The 21,713-nt window shown below is 47.0% G+C and overlaps 1 protein-coding gene and 1 non-coding gene across 5 annotated transcripts; both read left to right on the top strand.

Moving 5' to 3' along the window:
• Positions 1 to 8,637: 8,637 nt before the first annotated feature.
• Positions 8,638 to 15,466, top strand: STMN4 (stathmin 4). 4 transcript variants are annotated; one of them, XM_061199436.1, is made up of 6 exons: positions 8,638 to 8,650; positions 9,825 to 9,920; positions 10,591 to 10,671; positions 11,097 to 11,305; positions 12,145 to 12,336; positions 15,407 to 15,466. In XM_061199436.1, the coding sequence occupies exons 1-6, from the start codon at positions 8,638 to 8,640 to the stop codon at positions 15,464 to 15,466; spliced, it is 651 nt and encodes a 216-aa protein (XP_061055419.1). The 4 variants fall into 4 exon arrangements, with proteins under 4 accessions (XP_061055419.1, XP_061055422.1, XP_061055421.1 ...); XM_061199439.1 differs by lacking the exon at positions 10,591 to 10,671 and having other exon boundaries at positions 11,100 to 11,305; XM_061199438.1 differs by lacking the exon at positions 10,591 to 10,671.
• On the top strand, positions 9,026 to 9,098 carry TRNAA-UGC (transfer RNA alanine (anticodon UGC)). The gene has a single exon. It is a non-coding gene; the product is annotated as a tRNA-Ala (tRNA).
• Positions 15,467 to 21,713: the final 6,247 nt, after the last annotated feature.

Genomic DNA, 21,713 nt, shown 5'->3' with positions numbered 1-21,713 from the left:
AATCCAGAACAGGTAGGGAGCAAGGTTCAGACTGAGTATGTGGAAATAGGTGGATAGACGCGGTCTGCTGATGGCGCAAACACAACTGGGCTATAGATCCCAGGACAGGTCTGTCTGTTTCCTAAACCTGTCACCAAACCAGATACGTATGGACTCAACAAAGATTCCATGAGTCCCTCCTGGAAAAAAAAACTACTCCAGAAGTAGTCTAGCTAATCAAAATGTTTTATCAAATTAAAGAACTCAAGTACAAAAACACAGCCTATTGATAATGATCACCAAGAAAGAAAACACTAGAATTTAGAGTCATTGTCTAATTATAATCAACACGTTCATAAAGCTGAATGCAAATGTCAAATATCTTGAGGCTGGGGAATAGATCTATTAAATTCATCATTGTATTTCTCCTCAGTACCTCGCCTAGCGCATATAGTAGGTTCTTCATAAATATTTGTGGAATGAATAATGCAAGAAAGAAATCAATAATGATACTCCAGAACTGAAAATCCAAGTCATTGTGACAAAATCATGTTTGTAGGGAAAGGAAGCAAAAGTATGCTAAAACTCTTCTCTCATAAAGAAAATTATTAGATACTGTTTTATTCTTCATGTAATGAAATTTACATGCATACCTCATTATATTGCGCTTCAGAGATATTGCTTTTCTTTTACACACTGAAGGTTTGTGGCAACCCTGTGTTGTCAGATGATGGATAATTATTATTTAACAATAAAGTATTTTTTAGACATAATGCTATTGCACATTTAATAGACTACAGGATAGTGTAAACATAACTTTTATACGCACTGGAAAACCAAAAAATTCATGTGACTTGCTTTATTGCGATATTTGCTTCGCTGTGGTGGTCTGGAACTGAATCTGCTATGTCTCCAAGGTCTGCCTGTAGACATAAATGATTTTAACTTAAAGATAAAAGCAAGATGTAAAACTGACAAAGCATTGGAGAAGAATGAAAGAACAAAGAAATGAGTAATATTGCGAAAGAGAAGGGTCTCGCTTTAAGGTAGTTAAATATAGGGCCAGAAACAAGGCTTTGTTCCTTCTACTTAATCTTGGGAATGACACTGGACCTCTTGGGCCCTCTGAAAAAGGGTGTGAACCGGAAATGCTAAAGATCTCCATGGCTCCTCCCACTTATGGGCAGAGAGCTTGACCCCTGGAAATGTTCACAAATCTATTGCTTGTTCTCTGCTGATGTGAAAATGATTTAATTTACTACACTTGGTAGGTCATGTGTGTGCATTTTAACAGGGATTTTCTGAGGCAGTGCCTGACACAAAAGAGAGCTTAATGGTGAGACTGGGCCACCCATGGTTGGGAGGCCGATCTGGCACAGGCAAGCCTTTGTGTGCCCTTCAGCCACATGTCCCAGGCAATCATTCATCTTGCTTACATTTACACTTGACCTTGTGTCTGAGGAAGTACCGTGGAACTTTGATATAAGAAGACTCTGGTTGAAATCCCATCTTTATCATTTTCTACTTATACAACTTTAAGCAAATCAAGTCACCTACCTGAATTGATCATCTGTAAAATGGGTATATTAGTATCTGTCTGATAGGATTTGGAGAGAATGAAATGATAAAATATATATGCCCAGATTACAACTATGTAAAAATAATAGACATAAAAAGAAAACTAGAAGGAAATGCCAATAGCAAAAAGTAGTAAGATGACAGGGATTTGTTTCCTTTTCCTTTTGTTTCCTTTTGTTTGTAGATGTTCTGAAATATGATATTAATATGTTTGTAATTAAAACATTACAGATAAAAGGAATAGATGCATATATATATGCAGTTGAAAGTGCCTGGTAAAGTGTAAAGCACTACAAAATATTCCTGTTGTGACTCGGAGTAAGATTACAGGGACATGTTCTATATGTTGATGCTTCCAAGTGCTTTGACCCCAGGACCTCACACAGAGCTGGGTTCCAATCCCTCGCACTCCATCCAGCAACCCTGCACGGAAGCCCATGCCCCTGACTTTTACTTCTAATATATTGATTCTTCTGCATCTATTGAATGGAAAATAAAATTAGCCCAGAAAGTGCCATCACTGTGGATTATTTGGGGTTGTCCACTTTGCAGACTTAATTTTCTTCCTCTGGCTTGCCTACAATTAGGAGGGGCTCCTCAGACTTAGGCCACCAGAGCTCTGCATTTGCCAACAGGTGACACCTCCTTATTTCCTGGAAACACCATTTCTAGGAAACGAAGCTGCATTTCTCAGCGTGTTAGGGACTGTCTGGGGCTCCCACCATTTCTTCCCTTTGAAGCCTCAGAAGCAAACCTAATGGGGCAGAGCGGGGCGGTGATCAGACAAGCACCAGTTCCCCAAAGTCAGTTAATGCCAAATGACGGTCACCCCTCAGTATCTGAAGGTTCCACATCCATGGACATGGAGGGCCGACTGTACCACCCCAGGGACTTGAGCATCCATGGATTTTGGTATCCACGGGGGTCCTGGAACAGAGCCCCCGTGGATCTGGAGGGATGACTATATTCTGCTTTGCCCAGTGTCCATCTGTGAATCTCAAAAGTCCCTTCTTGGCCTGTGCTCTAAAATCTACTCTTTCTCCCTGTATAACATGGTCCTCGTTACTGCCAGAGAATTGCCAAAGGCTAGCAGAAACTTCCAGAGGCTCCAAATTCCCACCCAGGGGACCCATTTCATTCTTTCATTATTGAAAACCCCTGTGGTTATTTTAGGAACTAGCTGAGGGCTTGGCACAGAATTAAATATTCAATAAATATTGTGGAAGGAATGAAAACCACAATCATGAAAAAATAATTTATCTCCTTTTCTTTTTAAAAACCCAAAGAAGACATACGGCTGCCTATCAGCGCGAAATAACCAGGTTACTATATGGACATGATATGTATGGATATGATTCTATGACATTTAAGTAGCTCGTGCAGCTTATTTCCGGTAAATATTATAATTTCAACAGGACTTTTAAAAAGACTGATAATTGGCATGAACCTAAAGAGCCAGCTTCCTGTACTGCTTGTGGCTAAAGCACGTGGGTCAGAACTCAGCGCTTCCACGGCCTGATTCTGTACCAGAGTTCTTTTACTGTTTCTGAACACTCTTGCCAAGGTCCACTCTATTCAAACCATTTAGTTGTGCATTAGCTTATTTTCTCTCAAAAACAGTCCACATGAGATGTGCCACATCCTGATGGCATTATCTGGGCAGTGTTTGCAGTGACAAATAAAAACGCTTGCTCACTTGGGTCGTGTTGGCGGTCAGAGGTGCCTCCGGAGATCAGGCTTGCACACAGTAAAAGGCCATGTGGCATCTGAGAGCTGGTGGCTCTTCTCTGTCAGCCACTGGCCACAAGAAGTGATAGCTATTATTATCGTGATGATCCTCGGCATCACCATTTCCCCTCCTCCTTTTTATTCAAAAGATGTCAGTGGCTTCCTACTGAATAGAAGATAAAGTACAAACCCTTTCCCTGGTCTGGAGGTCTCTTCCTATTCCTATTCTAGCAACTGGTCCCAATGCATCCTTCGTGCAGCCCAGCGGGCCCTCTCTGTTCCCCAGTAAACCTTGTCCACAAGCCCAGCACACAGTCAAGTTCCAGAGCCATTGCAAAGTTAGAGGCAAGGCAGGATCTATTATAAAGTGCATCAAAACCCCATCACATTCCTACCTTTGCCACCTGAAGCTTGAGTCCTCTCACCACTGACTAGGCTGGATCAATAACTGACCGCACAGGGGCTGGGCTGCCCAGAGAGGCCTTGCTTCTCGAGCACAAAGTCTGCGCCCATCAGAAATGCGTGGGAGTGAGCCCTGGGCGGGGGTCGGGAAGCCACCGTCCTGAGCTCAGGCTCTGGCTCTGTGGTTATCGGCTGAGTGACTGTGATGCCTCCACCTTCAGTTGGGGGCCCCTTTGATCTTTGCTATCGCTGGATTCAGTCAGTTTCCTGGTCTACCTTAGGGGCAACCCAAGGCCTGGGATTGGCCTCTGCCTTAATAGAAAACGTGCAAGGAGCCTCTGGGAGGGCCTGAGGTTTGGCTCAGCAGGGGTTTTACCTGATGATGCTCTGATAGCTGATGTGTTGGGTAGAATCTCCCACTGTTGGGTCTGTCCTCATGGCCTCCCACCTACTATAGATTTTATTGTCTATTAATCTTCACCTGCCTCCCTGAATTCCTGGCATTCTGTGCTCTCTGACCTTGGCAATAACACCTCTTATTGCCCTTCTCTGGCAGTCCCTGGAGTCCTCAGGCAGTCAGGCTGAGTGCTGGGGAGGGGGGTGTGGCTGGTCCCACCCAATGTTGACGCCACAGGTTAATTACAGATAAAGTCAGGGTCTCTGCTGTGGCTGCCACCACCCAGGGAGTCAGGACCCCTTTGCATTGCTGGGCCTTCCAGAAGAGTCTTGCCCTCCTCCTATCCCCTTATAGCCTTTCTCAGGATATTCTTGTGGGTCTTTTTTTTTTTTTTTTTTTTTTTTTTTTTTTTTTAAACATCTTTATTGAAGTATAATTGCTTTACAATGGTGTGCTAGCTTCTGCTTTACAACAAAGTGAATCAGTTACACATATACATATGTTGCCATATCTCTTCCCTCTTGCATCTCCCTCCCTCCCACCCTCCCTATCCCACCCCTCTAGGTGGTCACAAAGCACCGAGCTGATCTCCCTGTGCTATGCGGCTTCTTGTGGGTCTTGAGTGCAATAGAAATGATGTGACTATTGGCATGAGGAATTATCAGGGCACCTGTACCCACAGGTACACATACACAGTTTATTTTGAGGAACAAATCAGACCACATGTAAACACTGGGAGCTGAGATGCAATGATTTGAACCCTGGCTCTGTCACTTATTGAGTGTATCAGTTTCCTGCGGTTGCTGTAACAAATTATCACAAACTTAAAGGCTTAAATCAACAACAAATCCTTCTCTCGAAGTTCTGGTGTCCATAAGTCCAAAAATGAAGGTGTCAGCAGGGCCTCACTCCCCCAAAAACTCTAGGGGAGGGTCCTTCCTGCTTCTGCCAGCTTCCGGTGCTCCAGGCATTCCTTGGCTTGTGGCAGCTTCACTCCAACCTCTGTCTCCATCTTTACATGGTCTTCTTCTCTCTGTGTATCTCTCCCCTGCATGTTTCTTAGAAGGACACTTGTCATTGGATTTAGGTGCCACCCAGATAATACAGAATGATCTCGTCTTGAGATCCTTAACTTACTTAAATCTGCAAAGACCCTTTCCAAAGAAAGTCACATTCCCAAATTGCAGGGATTAGGACGTGGACATACCTTACTGGGGGACACCATTCAACCCATTACACTGAGTGACCCTGGAAATGCCACTTAGCCTCTCTGAGCCACAATTCACATCTGTATAAAACAGGGATAGTAATTCCTACAACACAAGGTTATGATGAAAAAGTGAAATCATTTGTCATCTATAGAGTAGATGCTCTATAAATACACATGCTTAGTGATGCAGATTCCAGCCCTGTGAAGCTGAGAGATCTCAGTTGCAAATCCCTTGGCCATGCATACCTCTGTTCATCTTTTTTTTTTTTTTTTAATTTATTTTACCTTATTTTTTGGTCACACTGCGCGGCCTGTGAGATCTTAGTTCGCCAGCCAGGGATCAAATCAATGCCCCCTGCATTGGAAGCGCAGAGTCTTAACCACTGGACCGCCAGGGAAGTCCCCTCTGCCCATCTTTAGGACGTCTCCTCTTCCCTGTCCCATCTTCCTTCTCTGTCTCTCTGACCTGTGTTCTCTACTTGATTCCTCCTGCACCTAAAACTCCTAGCATAACATCTTCCATTGACGTGTAGAGAGCACTTAATACATATTTTTCATTAAATCATATCCTGAGGCTAGACTGTCTTTCCCCGAGTCCCCAGGACCATGGAGGAGACAGCAGTTAGCATCCAGTCCTTCCACTGGCCACAAGAGAAGAGCTTATAAGTCAGAAGACCTGGATCCTAGAGCCAGCTCTACACCAACTAGCTGTGTGATCTTAGCTAAGAGTCTTAACATCTCTGAGCCCCAGGTTCTTTATGAAAAGCAAAGCTGATGATGCCTGTCTTATCAGCCCAGCCCAGCCTCCTGCAAAGATCAACGGGGATAATGTAGGCGACCAGAACTGTAATCAGTAAAGTGCTCCATGAGTGTAGGGTCTTAAATATCATTTCCAGCTCAAGCCAAAGGGTGAGGTCCCTGACTCCAGGTACCCACGCCTACAGAAAAAGCCCAGCTCAGTCCCCTTCTTTCTCAGGGTGCCTTCTCTGCCTCATCTTTCCTATTTGGACCCCCACTTCTGATTCATTACCCAGGTTAAGGTCTGAGGCCGTGCCCTCTCCTGGCAACGGCTCAATCCCTCTGCCAGTCACCCCATCAATCAGCCTGGACGTGAATGGGAGATGGTGTGGAACAGAGCTCATGACCAGGGCTGTCGTATCCAGGCACTTAGCCCGCATCCCTGTTTGGGGACTCGCTGGTACTACCAGGATCAACTTGACTCCGAGGAGAGAGGCCCATTGTGCTGCATCGGGAGGGGCACGACAGGGGCCTGTGGCTCCAAAGCACAAGGAGAAGAACACAGAGATGCTGCAGGGAACAGAGCCCTTCAAAGCCAGTTGACCTGGTTTCAAATCTCTGCACTTTCACTTTTTAGCTGCGTGACCCTGAGCAAGCCACACAAACCCTCTGAGCCTCCGTTTCCTCACCTGCCAATGGGGACCACAGTCCTTACCTGCAGGGCTGGTGAGGCCTCGGAAGCAGGTGTGTGTGGTACCCGGTAGCGACCTTGTTGTAAAAAGCAGGGGAAAAGGAACTAATATTTATTAAACGTTCCCTTTTGCTGGACGCTTTTCTCGTTTAATTTGTACAACTCTGTGCAGAATTAAGATGGGGCGAGCAAGGTGAGACATGTGAAGTAACCAGTAACAGCTACGAGAGAGATGAAGTCTGTGTCTGACTCCACACTGGCCCAGCCCCAAAGCCAGAGCTGCTCCCATCCGCTCCCCTGCCCATCCCCAGCCAGCACAGACCCTGGTCCCCAGAGGGAAAACACTTCAGTAAGCAGGGAAAGGGGTTCTCAGCTGCTCTCAGAGTCGCTCTGGCTCATGCAGCGGCAGGCAGTGAAGCTGTGGGCTCATGCCACCCTCTGCCGGCACAGCGACCCCTGAGAGTGGCTGTGTTTGTCAGGGTTCTCCAGAGAAACAGACCAATAGGATACATATAGAAAGAGATTTATTATGAAGGAGTGGCTCATGCAATTATGGAGGCTGAGAAGTCTCACGATCAGAGCTGGCTGCAAGCTGGAGGCCCAGGAAGGCCAGTGGTGTAATCAGAAGGCCAGAGGACCAGGAGCTCCCATGCCTGAGGTCAGGAGAAGACAGATATCCCAGGTCAAGCAGGCAGGGAAAATTCTCCCTTTCTCTGCCTTTTTGTTCTACTCCCTCAATGGATTGGGTGATGCCCACCCTCATTGGGGAGGGTCATCTTCTTTACTCAGTCTGTTACGCAAACGCTCATCTCTTCCAGAGACAACCTCACAGACACACCCAAGGATGATGTTGACCAGCTATCTGGGCATCGCTCAGCCCAGTCGAGTCGACACAAAAATTAACCATCACAGCGGCCAAGGATCAAGTGGTCCCCATGACGGCCACTCACTGCTCCTTCACACTTTCTGGTCCAGCATCAACCAGCTTGACACCCCATAGACACCGGGCTTTCTCACCCCGACTCTCGCATGTGCTGTTCCCCCGGCAGAACGCCCTCCCTGCCGTCTCCTGCTTAATTTCGACTCATCATTCAGCAGTTCCAGTGCTGCTAACACCAGAGGGCCCCCTTCCTAGCTCCCCAGGCCTCGTGCTGAGTCTGGAGCCCTGTCTCTGAGCTCCCATAGTAATCCCGAATGCTGATTTCCATCTCTGCACGAATCACATAATGATTACATTATTCCTTAGTATTTGTTTCTTCTCATAGGCCAGGGTTGTCTTAAAGCGGGTCAAGCAGTGCTTAGAACACTGGTTCGGAGCAGGCAGGGGGCAAGAGAGTGAGGGGGCAACTGAAGAGGTATTTTGACATCCTCTGTCCAATGTCAGAATGCTCTGGGCAGGAAGGTCCGGGCTGGGTGTAGGGAGGAATTCAGGACACAGAGTTATTTTCCAAATACCTCCCAGGCGATTCTGACTTAGGGTTTGTTTCTCACCTTAACCTTTCCTTTGGACCAGGCCACTGAGCTGCACAGGGAGACAGATGAACATCCACTGATACATTCAGTTTGGGGAAACCCATGTTTGTTTGAGACTCAGGGGGTCTTGCGACTGGGAAACCAATTATGAAATTATAAACTTCTCAATTATGAAATTTTCCAAGTTCAGTGCTTGGAAACTGAACTTGACTGAGTGACGTGGAAGAGGGGGGTCGGTGTTTGGGGAAGGGAGAGTCAGCCTGGAGGTGGGGGCAGATGAGGTACCTCCTGGGATTTCCTCTCCAGTTGTGTAAAGACCTTCCTTATGCGAATAACCTGTCAGCTAAAACGATCTGCTTTTCGGATTTGTGACAGTGTCCTGAGCTGGTGGCAGACCTACCCTGACTTTCACTAGGACTCACCTCTCACATTCCAGAAAACATGACCCTCGCGGGTAGGTACAAAAACCGTTCATGTAATGGGGCACTACAGCATAGGGTATTTCTGTACCTGCATAGATGTACTTACATGTGCATAGAAAAGATAAAAGGCTGACAGGAAATACACCTAAGGGTTAAAAGAGGTTATCTTTGGATGAGGGGTGGGATCACAGCTGAGCTCTTCTTCCTTTTACTCATCTGCGCTTGTTTTTAAAAATGTCTTTACAATGTCCATGTATCATTTTTGCAGTTAATCCTGTTTTCAATTTGTAAAAGGAAATGAGGGGAGAGCTCAGGGCAGTAGGGATGGGGGAGGGGCCGACAGGAGCACACACCAGGGCCCGGAGGGGGTGGGTTGGACTGGACCCAACAAATCAACTCTAGAGAATTCCCTGGTGGTCCAGTGGCTAGGACTCGGCGCTTGCATTGCCGAGGGCCTGGGTTCGATCCCTAGCCAGGAAACTAAGATCCCGCAAGCTGTGCGACGTGGCAAAAAAAAAAAAAAAAAAAAACCCAACAGGTATCAGCTCTAACTCGTGACCTCCCAGTTTCCAAATCCTCCCCAAACACTGAGAGACCAAATGGGGGTGGGAGGACCCCTCCAGCCCTCATGGACGCCAGCCCCACTGGCTTTGACCACTGCACCGGGATGGTCAGGGAAAGCTCACAGCCTGACCTTGTCACCCAGGGAGAGGCAGGACCACAGGGATGGCAGTGGCCTTCTTTACCCTCAGGGAAGCACTGCCAAGTACTCTGAGAATGGAGTGTGGGTTTCCTCCGTCCTGGAGCAAAAGGAACAGAATATCCTGGGCACGTACGGGGACATAGAAAGTGAGGTCCAGGGTGCCGGCGGGGGCGAGGGCACTGGTGCTTGGGGTCCATACCTGCAGGCATTTTGCGTTCAGTACCACAAAGGGAAATGATGTGCTGGAGAGAAGATGGGGTCCTCTGGGTGCCCTGGAAGGCGCAGGTGGACGGAAGTGGGTCCAAATCACACACAGGGATCCTGAACAGAGCTGCTCAGGGCAAAAGGGGCTGGATCTCCAGCCAAGGGGCGGATTTGGGTGGTTTGGGTGCCTCTGTGGAGCTCGGTGACCCCCCGCTGCTCAGGCACCCACACTTGTATGGGTGCTGGCTTCTGAGTCTAGGAAGGTGGTCGCCCTCTTCACCTGTCGGGTGTCTCCGCAGCCTACAAGGAGAAGATGAAGGAGCTCCCGCTGGTGTCCTTGTTCTGCTCCTGTTTCCTGGCAGACCCCCTGAATAAGTCATCCTATAAATATGCAGGTACGTGAGGGTCACAGTCGGGAGAGTAAGGACGGAAGCTTCCTGCAGCTTGCATCCAGGAGGCCAGCACCCCCACCGCAGTTTCCTGAAAATCTCCTCCCTACATCGCATTCTCTTTCCCAGAGCCAGTAAAATCACCACAGCTGATTCTGAGGGTCTAAGTTCCACGCGAAGGTGGGCGTGGGGCTGTGGCCTGGGGGACCAGACAGCAGCTGGGGGTCTGAGTCAGACTCTCTGCAGAGTGCCCTCGATCTCAGCTTTTGTTCATGCGTGTAACAGATGGGTGCCGTGGAGGACGCACAGGCCGAGTAGACAGGGGGTCTGCCCTCAGGGACACCTAGCCTAGAAGGGGGACAGTCATGGTGTAAATGAGCCGCCCACAGGTCTCCTCAGTGAAGGGTCGAGAATGCTCTGAGCAGGTCCAGATGTGGCAAGGGACTTCCACTCTTCAGCCACCCAAGGAGGCTCTGGGACCGCTATGCCACCTGAGCCCTGTGACAGGTCCCAGGACACTGGCAGGGAGCACTGAATGGCCACGTCCTGATTGGAGGAGGTGGTCAGGGAATAGGTCACCTCTTAGTTTCCTGGGGCTTCGAAGGAAAGGATGGGTTTGGTCTGGAAATGACAGGTGGGAGTGCTTGGGTCACCTGAGATTGTTTTTTCTGTTTAGGCTGGTGTGGGAGAGAGTGTAGGAGAAAAGATGAAAGCCAGCGGAGAGACAGTACTGACTGGAGAGAAAGAAGAGAGCAGGGTAGGAGGGGGCAGGGGGAGAGGTGTCCGAAGGCTGAGCCATCGGATCGGTAGTGGGGCGAGGAGTGGACGGGAGGTGGGTGGTAAGTAAACGCCTCAGTGTGTGCCAATATGAGCAAGAGCTCAGCTACTGGAGGAACCTTGTCAGAAGCAGAAGCAAAGCCAGTTGCTACAGCCATTATTAGAAATCCCTTATCCTGGGGCCCCTGCTCTCAGAGTCTGAGACCTTCCTGTGGCTACCAACTCCTTCAGCCCCATCAGAGCCCAGTGACGTTCGGTGCCATGTTTAGGACAGACCCAGAACCCTGGTCATTGGTCTGCCTTGGGGACCCCAGACCTCCCATGTATGTGTGCATGTGTGCATACTTTAGGGGGGGCCCCATATGGTCTTCAGGGGGTGAGCAGCCCCTTTTCTGCTCTCTGCAGCAGACACGGTGGACCTGAACTGGTGTGTAATTTCTGACATGGAAGTCATCGAGCTGAACAAATGCACCTCTGGCCAGTCCTTTGAAGTCATCCTGAAGCCACCCTCCTTTGATGGGGTGCCCGAGTTCAATGCCTCCCTCCCCAGGAGGCGAGACCCATCACTGGAAGAAATCCAGAAGAAGCTGGAAGCGGCTGAGGAGAGAAGGAAGGTCAGTGCTGTCCTGTTTTCCCCTCTGTCTGAGCGTGAGGGGGAGGATGTTGAGGAAGACAGGTGGTGGCTCTGAGCTGGGGGTCGGGTCACCACCAACCGATAGATATTTAGGCAGCTCTTCCAGGTACCGGGCAGAGAATGAGACACCATTGAGGGAAACAAAGAAGTAAAAGCCCCAGGTCTCTAGGAGTTCGGTTAGGGGGATAAGTCACTGAATTACATAACTCCCAGAGATGACCTTATCGTGACAAGGTAAGACATTGACCAACACTGTGGATTTAGGGAAAGGCTAGACAATTAAGGATAGGGGTCCTTAATTGGGGGAGGGGGAAGAAGGTCATGGCATGGTATACCTTCACCCCTTGGTGTGCCTTCCTTGCTTTCTATGGATTCTTATGGCCCAAGTCTTATGCCATTTCTGCGTAAGCTTTCCTTCATCTTTGAAGCTGAAAATTATCACCCTTGAATTCCTATAGCACTTCTTTTCTATCTCTCAAGGCATATGTCGCATGCTAGCCTGGGTTAGAGTTATTTATACATGTCTTGTCTCTAGTAGACTTTTTTCTTTCCCAAGTTGCTGGAATAGTGCCTGGTACTTAGTATCTGGTCACTCCATATTTGTGAATGAATGAATGAATGAATTATGGCAACAAGAAAAAGAGGACCGAGGGTCCAGTGGGAGAATCCAGGAAGTGTCCTTGCTTCCTGCCCATGGGCCAGGCAACCAGGCTCAGGGAGACGTGGGTTCTGAGTGTGGAGCTCTTAAGTCCTGACGCTAAGAACACACCCTGGCATGCTCACCTTCAAGGGCCTCCTTCTCCCTTCATGCTCCACTAGTACCAGGAAGCTGAGCTCCTGAAGCACCTGGCAGAGAAGCGAGAACATGAGCGGGAGGTGATCCAAAAAGCCATTGAGGAAAACAACAACTTCATCAAGATGGCAAAGGAAAAACTGGCTCAGAAGATGGAGTCCAATAAGGAGAACCGGGAGGCCCACCTTGCCGCCATGTTGGAACGGCTGCAAGAGAAGGTAAGTGGCCTTGGATCAGAGAGGAGACTCTTGGGACCTGTTCTTCCTTCCACGGCAAGTATAATGGACACGCAGATCATTTCAGGGAGCAAGTAGCCTCAGGCAAGAATTCTGTTAGGCTAGATCCTTAGAGAGTTCCAAGGGATGATTTGGGAAGTCAGAGGCAAGAAACATGAACCGAGCTTTGGAATTCCTTGGGTGACATGCTGCCCAGCTACACAATCGAAATTTCTCATTGTCTGAGGGAGATCAGACTTCTTATCTTCTAGAGAAAGCCTGCCTAATGCAGGGGAGTAGGGATGGACAGGCAGTTATACATTCCTGGCTTCATCCTTGAATGGACCGATTTGACTTAATGAAAGATGCTGACTTGAGCTCTTGGCTCTAAGCCAAGGGCATGATGACCTGAGTTGCCCATTGAGCAGGAAACACAATCCTCTCCAAATCTCTTGATATGGACTGAGTGAGTCACTGGTCTTTCCAATATTCTGCCTTTTGTCAATAAACCAAATGGTGTCACCTGAATATGAGAAACGTGAGAGACTGGGGTTGGTCCCACGTGTCAGTGGAATAACAGCCCGTTCTGCTGAGAACATGCTGGCCTCGTTTCCTGAGTCCCAAGGCTGCCCCAGTTTCTCCTGCGGCTCCTGGGAGAGCTCCAGCTCTGTGTTTTATTTCCAGGCGCCGCCTGCTGCGCGGTGACTCCCGGGACCCGATCGGTGGCCTCGTCCCATGGTGAGCTGCGTGGTCCCCGCTCCTTTCTGCCCAACCACCTAGAGTCTCAGGCCCTTGGCAAAGCTACTACAAAGATCTGGTTTCTTCACAGGGGATCTGGATGTGGTGTAGGCCCTGCAGCCGGCCAGCATGTGGCAGGTCCTCCGCTCTCTTTCTCCATCCTTCTAGGGGCAGCAAGGCCTCCATCAAGTATCAAACGGGAGGGAAGTGTTCCGGGTCTGATTTCAGGCTTCCCCAGTTATTGAGGGAATGGGTAGGAGCAAACTCTTGCAGGAAAAAAAAAGTAGGGATTGGGATAGGATGGGGCATGGGTTCTTAGGCTAAACCCAAGGGAAATATTGAGGCTAGAGCCATGATGTGGGATTTGAAAAACTGCAAAACACTTTTATTTCATCATACCCCTATCCTCACAATGAGGTAAGCAGGATGGGTGTTATCCTTATTTTACTGATGAGGAAACCATGTTAGAGGAGGTCAAATGACTTGTCCAGGGTCACACAGCCACTAAGCAGTGGAGCTGGGACTAGAGCCCAGTTCTTTGGATATGAGGCGAAGTGGCTCTTTTTTTCTTTCTTTCTTTCTTTTTTTAAAAATCTGGCCATGCCATGCAGCATGTGGGATCTTAGTTCCCCAGCCAGGGATCAAACCCGCGGCCCCTGCATTGGAAGCACGGAATCTTAACCACTGGACCACCAGGGAAGTCCCAGGTGGCTCTTTCAATGCTTGTTTCAGGGAGACCAGCCCACAATCATCCTGCCGGCCTTTTGTCAGACAGGGAGCCACTGGAGGCCAAGGAAAGGGAGTCCAGAAACCTAGGGTTCTGTTCAGTGAGCTCACTTGGGAATAGAGGTAGATTCTGAGCTGGAGAGATTGGGAAGGTCCACAGTCTGGAGGAAGAGCTTTGGAAGTGAGATAAGCCTCAAAGAAACAAGATGTCAGAGCAGACATTTGGGTGAGCTTCACACCTCTGGAATCTTGACCACTCTTCACCTTTGCCCAACGATGAAGGCAGGAGGTGGGATGAGAGACAGGTGTGTGCTCTGCCCCAGGCCAGGGACACCTATAACGATGTCTCTTTGTCAGTACTTGTGTGAATCACTGGCCATCCGCACCAGACTCACTTGGTGTAAAGTTTAAAACTACAGATACCTGGAACCTACTCCAGACCTACCAATCCCAGCTCTCTAGGGATGGTGCCTGAGGACCTCAGTTTAACAAGCTTCTCAGGTCATGCTGATGAACAGCAAGGTTGAGAACCACTGCCCTAGACATACCACTCCCCACACTTTCCCCAGGGACATGGAAAGTTCTAGGGCCTCTCCAGGGACAGATCTGTAGTTTAAGGTACATCCTGGGACCCTGGGCTGCCTCAGTGGGTCTCCCCCAGGCTGATCCATACCTGGATGTGATGATGTCTGGGTGGATACCAGGCTCTGGCAGAGACGGGATTTACTGAGCACCTAGCATGCACAAGGTGCCATATGAGGAACTGGGAGATACAAAGAGGAAAAGACGTGCTCCCTGCCCACAAGGAGGACCCAGATGTCTTCACCATGAGCAGGGATGTAAGGTAGACCGAGATAAGCCCTAGAAGTGAACACTAAAATCACAGAATTCTAGAGGTAAAAGAGCTTCCCATCCATGCCCCTCCCTTTCAATACCAGAGAACGGAGCCTGACGGGTGAAGTGAGCTGGTCAAAGTCACACAGCTGATGGGCGTTTGAAGTCAGATCCTATCATTTGGTTTGATAATGCTGGGACACAAAAGAGGATTCTTTTACCATACTTACAAAAAAAGCCACTTTGTGGAGCTGGACATTTCCAGAAGTTCTTTAGTCGGTTTATACTTTACAAGCCCTCACCTTTCGTCAGGGGGCTTAAGACAACCCTCGCTAAGGAGATGAGCAGGAAACACAAGGGCAGTCCAGTTGCCTGTGTGCAGGGGCCACCTGCAGTGAGTTCTACCTGCTCTTCTGGCACAAGCTACATGGAGCTACTCCTTACATTAAGTCAAGCCGTGTAATCAGTGCAGCCCCCAGACGGCCAGGTAAGGGCGGCGGAGGCTGGTGGTCCCTGCCAGGTGGGTTCCCCCGGGGAGGCTGTGTCTAGTCAACGAGCATCCAGGGGCCCCACCAGCAGGCTCGCTCACCTGCCTCCTGCCAGCCTCACCTGCCACCTTCTGCCCCTTCTCAGGACGCCTTTGCAGACCCTGCTCGTCACTTCCTGTGGTGGCCGGTGGTGGCCACACTCTTTGCTTTGGCTCTCCTGCCCCTCGGCCTCCCTTTATCCTGGGGAAGCCCGTGTGACCTGTCCTTTTCCCTCCCTTCCTTCCCAGGACAAGCACGCGGAGGAGGTGCGGAAAAACAAGGAGCTGAAGGAGGAGGCCTCCCGGTAAAGCCCAGAGGCAAAGAAGTTTCCAGAACGGCCGGACAGCTCCAGCGGCTCCGCAGTTCCCGAGGCAGCCTCGCCCGCCGCTGGCTGCTCTCCCAGCACTGGGGTTTGGGGGGAGGGGGGTGGCCAGGGGCGTTTCCTCTGCTTTTGGTGTTTGTACATGTTAAGAATTGACCTGTGAAGCCATCCTATTTGTTTCAGGGGAACAATGATGGGGTGGGAGAGGGGAGAAAAGGAGCGAGGTTTGGAAAGGGAGATGGAGGACTCGTGGGCATTTGCTACCCAGCCCAGGGCAAGTCCTCGGCTTTTCTTCACAGTGAGCATCCCGGCACCGCCTTGAGGGAAGTTAAAATAAGGCGGTAGAATTCCGAGTGAAGCGCGGAGTCCTGGGTGGAGCGAGGGCTGCAGGGCGTGGCCGGAGACGCCAGCAGGGGGTGGTGGTGGGGGGGCCCTGCGGCTGGGGGATGAGGTCTGAGTGTGTGTGTGTGTGGGTGTGTGCGCGTGCGTGTGTCCGTGCGTGTGCGTGTGTGTGTTTTAACCATCATCTTTTGATCATCATGACCAATAATGAAACATTTACTCCAAGTCTCCGGTTTTTTATTTCTTGAATTTGTCCTTTGTGTAATTGATAGAATGTTCTTGAATTTGGTTTCTGCCCATCAGGTGCCAGATGCCCCTTTTATTCCTTAGTTGGACCATCAGAGTATCTGAGGTGCTGGGTGAGGAGGGTTGAAACACGCCAGCCTTCTTTTTAACCCCCGGCCCCCGACCCCCGACCCCCGCCCCCCGCCCCCCGCTTGTGGGCTGCCCCGTGTTGGACTGAGTGCACTGAATTGGTAAGAAAACAAACCCAATTTTCCTTTGCATGGATTGACATTCTAATGTGGTCCCCAAGATGCAGAGGAAGAAGGAAGTCCTCACTTTAGGGGTGTGGGATGCTAGGTGGTCACAAATAGCGAGCTAGTGAGGAAACAAAACGTTTGTTAGTGGAAAGCAGAGGGGATCATTTCAGATCCAGCAGTCATCCCTTTATCCAGAACGCCAAACCACGGCTGGGAAAGGAGTTTCCCTCCTCCTATCCCTGCAAACAGGAGTGGGGTGGGGGCAGCCTGTGTGAACAGGATCCCAGGGCACCTCCCCACCCTGCCCCTCACACTGTAGTTTTGTACAGCTTTGTAAATAAATCGTTTGGTATTGCTATCCCCCCCGCCCCGACTAGTGGTACTGCAATTTAGCTTCATTTTAGAATAGGATAACAGGAGGGATCAGAGACGATGATGATGATGATGATGAAGATGGTGGTGGTGGTGGCAGCTAACACATAGGCAACATTTACTAGATGCCTGACAATTTTCTGAGTCTATATATATATATATATTCACTTAATCCTCACAACAACTCTATTATCCCATTTTGCAGACAAGACAACTGAGGCTTAGAAAGGTTAAGTAACTTGCCCAAGGCCACACAGGTTGTAAGTGAGAGAACAAAGACGTCAATTCTGGTGTTTTGCTTCCAGAGTCCAAGTTCTTAGCTCTGGCACTGTGCTGCTTCTCAACACTCTCGAACTAGGATATAAGTCTTAGGACAGTGTTCCTCAGACTGCGAGTTGTAACTCATTGGATTGTGAAATCAACGTAGTGTGTGCCACCCAAATTTAATTTTTTAAAAATAGGAATAGAAGAGAATTTAAATGGAAACGGAAATAGAAAATAACGTATCAAAGTGATTCCAGGCAGTTAACAGAGATATTGTTTTATGGAAATTGTATTTCAATTTTATATTTGTATGTAAGTTCCAGGTCATAGCATAAGATGTATTTATTTTTAACTTTTTATTTTATATTGGAGTACAGTTGATTAACAATGTCATGTTAGTTTCAGGTGTACAGCAAAGTGATTCAGTTATACATATACATGTATCTATTCTTTTTCAAATTCTTTGCTCAATATTATGTAACAATCTAAATGGGAAAAGAAGATGTATTTCTTACTAGAGGTTGCAGTCAAACCTTTGGAAAGTCACTGCCCTAGAATGAATAAGGAGCCCAAAGCTGTAACCCCAGGGGCTTCGGAAACCTGCTGTGCTTGAGAAAGTGAGAGGCTGTGACCATACCATCAAGAACTGTCTGACTCTGGGGACTTCCCTGGTGGCACAGTGGTTAAGAATCCGCCTGCCAATGCAGGGGATACAGGTTCGAGCCCTGCTGCGGGAAGATCCCACATGCCGCAGAGCAACTAAGCCCGTGCGCCACAACTACTGAGCCTGCACTCTAGAGCTGCAAGCCACAACTACTGAGCCCATGTGCCACAACTACTGAAGCCCGTGTGCTTAGAGCCCGTGCTCTGCAACAAGAGAAGCCACCGCAATGAGAAACCTGCACACCGCAACAAAGAGTAGCCCCTGCTCGCCGCAACTAGAGAAAGCCCACGTGCAGCAACGAAGACCCAATGCAGCCAAAAGTAAAAAAATAAACTAATTAATAAAAAAAATAAAAAAAAAAAAGAACTGTCTGCTTCTGAGTAAAAGGAGACAAGAGTGACCTCAAGGGTCTATTCCCACAAATTTATCCCACCAGCTTCTTCATCTTTTCATTGGAATACCCGAGGTCAAGAGAGGAAGGTCCATTCCCACCACCCTCTTTCACCAAACTCCTGCACTTCCCATTCATTCCCTGATAAACCGTGTTGATCCACACCTCCACTGTTTGCACATTTAGGTTCCCTTGCTTAAGTTGCTCTTCCCTGCCTGGTTGAATTATTTCCTATGCATTCTTTTAAACTCAGTTTAGATATTAAGTTCCCTGACTCTGCCAATACTTCTGTACCTCTTAGATGTTTTGATTACTGTATGATTATATTTACCTATCTTTCTCAGATGTTAGACTTGAAATTCCTTGAAAACAGAAACTAGTTTTATTAATCTTTGGGTCCCAGGCAATGGTTGCTCCAGCATGTCTGTATAGGATGGGATTAGAGGCAGTAATCTGGTTGAAAGAAAGGCCAGGGTACTTGTCTTGAAGCTTCCTTTGTATTGAATTTTACTGAAGCACTGTATGTAGGACTCAGAAAACACTATCAATTGCACATATCAAGGAAAAAAGGTGGCTGATCCAGATTATGCAGGAGACTAAAACCCATCACCAAGACACCCCTGGGTCCCACTAATCTCCAATTCCTGATGCTGAAAACTAAAAATTCCAATCATATGTCCAGCATGGAGCTCACTTCCAAGCATTAAAAAACAATTCTCACATTGAAAAGGTTTACAAAACATTTCCATGGGGACAACCATGTGGGACATACATGAAACACCCAAGGCAATTTTTCTTCACATTTCAATTTGTATCAAAATCCCTGAGAGTTTGTTGAAATATACATTTCTTTGATCTGGGTGTTTGTAAATGGAAATAATTGACCAGGCTTATTGAAATTGTTACCTTTTGAGGATGTTGCCTTGGCACTTCCATTTTAACAAGCCATTCTCCAGGTTTTTAGGGAGAGAATCATGACTACAGCTTGAGGAGTTCTGCACAATTAAGAACTAAACCATTGGCAGCATCTCTGAGGGCAAGAGGAGGGACAGGTTACTGACAGCTGGAGGCATTGGAGAAGACTTCATGGCATAGGTAGCACTTAAGCTGAGGTTTAAAGAGTGAGCGGACTTTGAGCAGACAGGAAGAGGCAGGCACAGGAGGACAAGGCTTGGGAGGTAGGTGTGGGAGCCATGAACCTTGGGCAATAGCTGCAGCCACAGAAGTAAATGAATTCCTCATCCAGGAAGAGTATCTGAAGGAAAGGGCTTTGGGGAGGCCTCTCATGATGTGGCAAGCTGAGAAACTGGTGCCAATAAAGGGCAGAGTAAGGGCATATTTTAAATCCTGAGATCCCAAACCAGTGGTTTTCAACGGGGTCTGCAGTGCCCCCTAGAGGTCATTTTGTAATTGTGTGGCAAGAATTTTGGTTAATACATGGAGCCGACTCAGCTCTTCCTTTGAGTGGGTGAAGACGAAGTATGCTAGACGTTCACCAAGAGAATGTCCACATCACACTCAGCCTCTGAGTGTAAGTGAGGAACTTGCTTATGATTATCTAAGCCCAGAACCTAACTCAGTGTTACATATAAACACAAACTCCCTCCCACTCCACCCCAGTGACTTTTGCAGGAATGTGACTCCTCTGCTGTGCCAGTCTTAGGTCTTTGCTCCTTGATCTATCCATTCCTCTGTGCTCTATCCTTGGCTCCTGAGTCCTATTCCTCTCCATTCACTTTGTCTTTGGACTTGATTCTTTTCTCCTGATCAGCACCTTCTTACAGACAAAAGGCTAATTTGGACCCACTCTGACAAAACTTAAAAGCAAGCCTTGAAAGAATCATACTGCTTTCAAGTAAATTATAGGCATGCCAGAACAAAGTCCAAACCGGGTCCAACAACATAAAATTAAAAATATCTGGCATCTAATAAAAATCTACAGACAGGCATACAAAGAAGCATGATAATATTGCATATAATAAGGAGAAAAATCTATGGAAGCAAATATAGAAATGACAGCTATGATGGAATTAATAGACAAAGATTTAAAAACAGCCACTAGAAAAGGAACCCTCTTGCACTATTGGTGGGAATGTAAATTGATACAGTCACTATGGAGAACAGCATGGAGGTCCCTTAAAAAACTAAAATCAGGATTACCATATGACCCAGCAATCCCACTGCTGGGCATATACCCAGAGAAAACCATAATTCAAAAAGACACATGCACCCCAAAGTTCATTGCAGCACTATTTACAATAGCCAGGTCATGGAAGCAACCTAAATGTCCATCAACAGACAAATGGATAAAGAAGATGTGGTACATATATACAATGGAATATTACTCAGTCATAAAAAGGAATGAAATTGGGTCATTTGTAGAGACGTGGATGGACCTAGAGACTGTCATACAGAGTGAAGTAAGTCAGAAAGAGAAAAACAAATATTGTATATTAACACATATATGTGGAATCTAGAAAAATGGTACAGATGAACCAGTTTGCAAGGCAGAAATAGAGACACAGATGTAGAGAACAAACATATGGACACCAAGGGGGGAAAGGGGGGGTGGGATGAATTGGGAAATTGGGATTGACATATATACACTAATATGACTAATACGTATAAAATAGATAACTAATGAGAACCTGCTGTATAGCACAGGGAACGCTACTTCACTTTGCTGTACAGTAGAAACTAGCCCGAGAGCTACAACTAAAACAGTGATGATGACAACAAGGAAGATGACAACCACAAAAACAAAGAGATATAGCTAACGAGCCAAGACTGGAGATAAGATGTAATATTAAAAAAGTCCAATCCAATCCAAAACAAGATAGGAAAAAAGGAACAAAACTCTGGGACAATTGTAAAACAAATAGCAAATGGTATATTTATATCTAACCATATAGATATTTTTTCTTTACTTTTTTTTTTACAGTTTTATTGAGATATAATCAACCTATAGCACTGTATAAGTTTAAGGTGTACAGCCTAATGATTTGACTTACATATATTGTGAAATGATTACCATGATAAGTTTAGTTAATATTTATCATCTTGTATAGAAACACACACAAAATTGTTTTTTTTCCCCTAGTGATGAGAACTCATAAGATTTGCTCTCTTAACAACTTTCAAATATACCATGTTGATAATTACATTAAACTTAAATGGTCTAAACACTCCAATTACAAAGCACAGAGTGCTAGACACAAGTAACCCAGTTTCAATATAAATACAAAGATAGGTTACAAGTAAAAGGATAAAGATATAGCATGCAAGCACTAATCAAAAGAAAGCTGGAGTGACCGTATTCTTATCAGACTAAGTAAGATTTCAAAATAAGAATTACTACCAGGCATAAAAAGGGACAATATATAATGATAAAGGAGGCAATTTATCAAGAGAAAACAATTCTAAATATATGTGCATCTAATAACAGAGTTTCAGAATACATGGGGCAAAACTTAATAAGACTGAAAGGAGAAATAGTTGACCAACTAGAACACTATATCCAACAACAGCAGAGTATACATTCTTTTTTAAGTGCACATGGAATTCATCAAGATGGACTAAATTCTGGTCCATAAAACAAGTTTCAAAAAGTTCAATAGGATGGAAATCATACAAAATAAATTTTCTGACTCTAGGGAATTAAAGCAGAAAATTAGTAACAGAAAGATCTTTGGAAAACTAAAATATTTGGGAATTAAAC

The sequence above is a fragment of the Eubalaena glacialis genome, chromosome 9 (genome assembly GCF_028564815.1).
Source record: "Eubalaena glacialis isolate mEubGla1 chromosome 9, mEubGla1.1.hap2.+ XY, whole genome shotgun sequence".
NCBI classification, from domain to species: Eukaryota; Metazoa; Chordata; class Mammalia; order Artiodactyla; family Balaenidae; genus Eubalaena; species Eubalaena glacialis.
This window is presented reverse-complemented; position numbering and strand designations above follow the sequence as displayed.